The following is a 5,080-nucleotide window of genomic DNA, read 5'->3' on the forward strand; positions in this document are numbered from 1 at the left end:
CTTTAAAAAAAAAAAAAAAAAAAATTTTAAAAAAAAAAAAAAAAAACATTTAAAAAAAAAAAAAAAGAAATGCCCTACTCCAGACCTCCTGAATTAGAAACTCTAGAATGAGGTTGAGTAATCTGTGTTTTAACCAGCCTTTCAGGTGATTCTGGTACACTTTCAAGGTTGAGAACCACTGGTTTAATGTATCACTCCCCAAAGCGCATTCTGGAACTCAAGTCCTGATCAATGCTACATACATATACACACACTAAAGGATTTTGTTCTCAAATTGTGAATACTGCAATACCACATCCCCTTGGAAATCAAACAAGCACATTAACACATAAGACACCAAAAGTCTGCAAAGTTATTTGTTTTACTTTATTTAATACAATGTTTCCCAAATATCTGAAGATTAAAAACCTTTTTTATTTTCTTTTGGTTGTATTGCTTATTCATACCCTGTAGAACACACTCTGGGAATTATCGGTCTAATAAAAGAATTAAAGCAAAAACATCAGAAAAAATGATTGTTCCAGGAGCCCTAGTGTCATCACTACTTTTCTCCTTAGTTTCACTCCAAATCTTAACGTTCTTCAAACACAATATAAGGCTACCATCTAGACACAAATGGACTTACCTTTAATTCTGGGCCTACTCCAAGGGTCTTTAAGGCCTCTGCTTGTTGATAAAGTATCTGCTGAAAACCTTCACACACATACCAATCCCAGCCTTTTTCTAAATGACAAATAACATGGTTCAGACATTTGCACTCCTATTTACTACATGCTACTAGAGAGTTACAACTGTGTTTTACACATTACAGCTGGAATTGTTTGTATTCCTGTATAGGGTTTCCATCCTCATACTCTCCTGCTTCCAATCCAGCAAATATGTACACAAATGCTAAAGCTACACCCCATTTTTATAATTTTTCAGATTTTAAATACTTTATCTACAATTTTTTCTGAAATATCAATGTAAAGGGCAGAAAAGTGAATAGTCACCATGTTAAAAAAGGAAGGAACTTTTAAAAGTAGGTACTGAACAATGAAATCTATTGTACTGGACAATACCCAGCAGAATCCTAAAGGAAAGAATGCTCAATACTCAGCCTCTGCTTCTCCCCTCCTTTGTTCCAGCTCACAAAGAAAGCGAACAATGAGTATTTGGAGAATGAATGAACAAAAGCCAAGATGTGATGGTCCAGGAGTGCAGGAAGGAGAAATTAGAACATTCGGAGAAAATAAACTTGTTCGATGGCATTCTGTTTCTCTGGAAATAGTTCCAGGTTACAGGGAGACATTAGAAGCAAGGCAACTAATACTTACTGAGCTCTGCCTAGGCATCAGGTATGTACTAGGTATTTTAAATAGGTTATTTTCTTTAATCCTCAAAATAACCCTAAAAGATTGTGAAGAAATGTGCCACCACCACAGACAGAGCTACATGTTTAAAGAGAACTAGAAGGTAAAGAAAATATTAAAATCTGCTAAGAGCCTAATGTCTTACTCCTCCCTACTGGATAAATATTACAACTCTTTGAAAAACATGGTATCAGCACCTTTTACACTTAGCTTATGAAGTCTGTTACTAGGACCCAAGCTCCCCCTCCCCTGCAGAATGTCACAGGACTCCTACTACTCACCCTGCTGACTGACCACCTCCATTTCTTGGGTTGTATAGGAGTAAAAAAGAAAGCCTCTAATTCTGATGCACTCTGAAGTTGAGCAAGATTAAACTCTTCAAACTCTACCGTGTGCACCCTTCTTCCAGAACACTGCTCTTACCAACGGTAAAGTCTTAATTTTAAATTCTGAGTTTCTATTTTACATAACAAATGGTATTACATTCTCATTTTACATAGCAAATGGTATTACATTCTCATTTTACAGATGAAGAAACTATGCAGGGTCAAAGAAGTTGAATATAAGACATTTGACAGCTAATTTGAAGCATCTAAATTTCCTGCGGCAATTGAAGTTGAAAGTATACATTTTAGTTACTTAAGTCAAAACCAAATTAATCAAGTTTTACTCCAACAAAATTTAGTTAAACAGTAACCAGCTTCTAGCCTAATAAAGATAGTCACTATTAAGGTTAAACAGAAACACAAGTTGGCATTTAGGCATTCTCTCTGTTATTCACCTAAGAATATCAATGTATTTCATAGAGATATTTCACTAACACTTATGTATCTATATTTCATGTGTGTGCGTCCTTAAAGCTACCTCACCGACAAGAATCCACCGCTATCATTAACCTGGTTTCAAACTGGAGAAACTGGCCCTAGGTAGTCACAGAAATAAAAAACATCAGTTAGACTTTACCTCAGATTCTTCTCAATAATGGTTAGTTATATGTACTCACTGGATTAATGAAGTAGATTACCTTTCAGAGCACACCCATGCTGAGATTATTTTAAGGAAAATAATTTTCCTATTTTAAAAGGAAAATTTTAAAAGGGTGTGTTCAAAATTCATGAGAAAAATGGATGTCTAAAAGTTGAACATCATGTTGAACTTGCCTAACCTGACAATTCCATACTATCATTTCAGAAAGTAAGCATTTTTCTTTAAAAGCACAGAAAATCATATTCTGAATAGATGACATAGAATGGAGAAACATATGCCAACAGATAAGAAGGAATACACTCCATTATGATTTTTTGCATAATAGTTGCTCCACTGAAAAAGCAACTCACAACCATAAGCAGGATAAAAACAGGATATGCTTAAAGATATTTACTTCCAATTTTACTATCAACAATCACCCACTTTAATTCCACTTTGGATGACCTGTTTACAACTCTGGCAACCTCTCGAGAATCTATTTAAAATTCCATTGCATATCCCTAAGCACATATGAAGAAAGGGCTTACCAAGTTTTCTTTTTCTTTTAAGTCCCCGGTTGATGGCTTGTATTTTAGCATTAGGAATAGCCCCAGTGTTTATGACTTCCTTAGATCTCTGCAGGAGACAGACAGAACATTAAAAAGATAGTTTTAGATAGTATTACATCTCCCAAAAGGTATTTCCAAGCACACTCTGGGAAGTATAATGACCCAAACTGTGAGTGCCAGAACCAAGGACAGTAACATTTTGGGGAAATTATATCAACTGTAACATTTTGGTTAACCTTTACGTTGCTTTTTCATTCGAAATTTTTCATTACTCAAAACAGTACCTGGAACACAGTAAACACTAAATCAAAGTCTGGCAAATGAATAAACTTTTATTTTAAGTCACTTTCTAATTTTTTCAAATGAAACTTAATGTTAAAATCTAATTTGTTCCCTTTTTCCTCCATCCAAACACACTCCGGAATTAAGACAACTGTATTTATTGTAACCAGCAATGACTATACTACATACAGATTCATTTCATCCTGCTTTTCTATATATTTGAGTAAGTTTTCATTTCTGAAATTATAAAAGTACTACTTTTTATTTTTAATCAAACCTACACAATTTTAGGATGACTAAATAGTATTAATTCATCCCATTATCTTCAACTCCAAGTGCTCCCAAGGGCTGGTCCCTAAGATTCTGCCTCTCTCACAACCAAAATAAAAGAATTAAGTCTTAACGAGGGAAGAGAAGTGAAGGTTTTTAACCAACAGGCAGCATTTATATATTTCTCTAAACTTAGAGATTGGAATGAAGTTTATCTTCAGCCTTCATTAAGAGTAAAAGAAACATCTTTAACGATAGGATTTGGGAAATGTATTTCCTCTAGTCACAGAAACCACATTTGAAGCCATTCTGGTGGACTGGGTTAGCCACACTGAAAACATAAGACACATCAGAATACATACCAAAGCAGTTACCCTACAAAGACAGGTACAATGTATAAAGAGTAGGCAGGGATAAATAAGGCTTAAAATCTGAACTCCATGAAATGAGAAATAACAAAAAGCTAGAAAAAGCTAAATATCTAAAACTGGATCTATAGTTAATTAAGTTACTGAATGGTTATATTGTGGGATATTTATACAGGCAATAAAACTGTCCCCAAATGCTTAGAATAACACAAGGAAAATATTTAATCAAGACAGAAGATTCAAAAGTGCTCACCCACATCCCCTTTCCCTTCCATACATAGAAAAAAAAAAGTGTCTAAAAGGAAGTGATTAAAATGTCATATATTAAGATAACTGTTGATTTCACCTTTATTATTTTTTTAAAGATTTTATTTATTTGACAGAAAGAGAGAGAAAAAACAAGCAGGGGGAGCGGCAAAGGGAGAGGGAGGGGACTCCCCGCTGAGCAGGGAGCTGGACACAGAACTTGATCCCAGGACCCTGGGCTCATGACCTAAGCCGAAGGCAGCCGCTTAACCAACTGAGCCACCCAGGCGCTCCAAGATTCCTGGTGATTTTAGCTTTTACCTTCATAATTTATAGATTTTCTACAATAAATCTGATGTTATAAAAATCTACTGAACTCATGCAATTTTAGCCTACACGTATATGAAATACCTACAAGAACATCTATTGTCTATATGGGCCAGATTTAAGACCTGAAAAAAGTTTTCCTGTTTAAAATACACCAACGTAACATTCTCATTCTTTTACTAATTCAGAAGGCTTTTTTCCAGATTATAGAGAGTATCCACAGCTTAAGAATTACAAATAGGGTAAGAGCCGGAGGGCATGAGGGCGCAGAAATATAGGGAAAGTTGCACCATGACCTCTACTCTTCATAGCTAGACTACATCTCATTGGCCATCCTCCACCTACTGGATATGGATCTTGCCACACTACAGCACACACTCCAGGCAGCAAGGATCACATCATATCCTACATGAAGAACACGCCTAAGGTACCATAAAGCCAAGAATAACCACTGAAGTTGTATAATACACAGCTCCGCCTGTCATATGGAATGCGCTGAGTTAGGTTCTTGCCCTATATGCAGATGCTGCCCACCTTCAGGAATGCCACATTCTTGGGGCACCTGGATAGCATAGTCGCTTAAGCATCGGAGTCTTGGTTTCAGCTCAGGTCATGATCTCGGGATCGTGAGATCAAGCCCAGCACCAGGCTCTGCACTCAGCTCAGAGTCTGCTGGAAATTATCTTCCTCTGCCCCTCCC

General features: G+C 36.1%; 1 protein-coding gene across 1 annotated transcript in view; it reads right to left on the minus strand.

Annotated features, from left to right (window-relative positions):
• TAF1B (TATA-box binding protein associated factor, RNA polymerase I subunit B) overlaps nt 1–5,080 on the minus strand; it is a 71,669-nt gene that overhangs the window by 60,628 nt on the left and 5,961 nt on the right. The window contains exons 3-4 of the mRNA XM_002921510.4: nt 2,867–2,954; nt 626–723 (exon numbers count right to left, since the gene is read on the minus strand). Coding sequence (XP_002921556.1) covers nt 626–723; nt 2,867–2,954 — 186 coding nt within the window. The remainder of the gene's footprint in view (nt 1–625; nt 724–2,866; nt 2,955–5,080) is intronic.

The sequence above is a fragment of the Ailuropoda melanoleuca genome, chromosome 4 (assembly GCF_002007445.2).
Source record: "Ailuropoda melanoleuca isolate Jingjing chromosome 4, ASM200744v2, whole genome shotgun sequence".
Classification (NCBI taxonomy): Eukaryota; Metazoa; Chordata; class Mammalia; order Carnivora; family Ursidae; genus Ailuropoda; species Ailuropoda melanoleuca.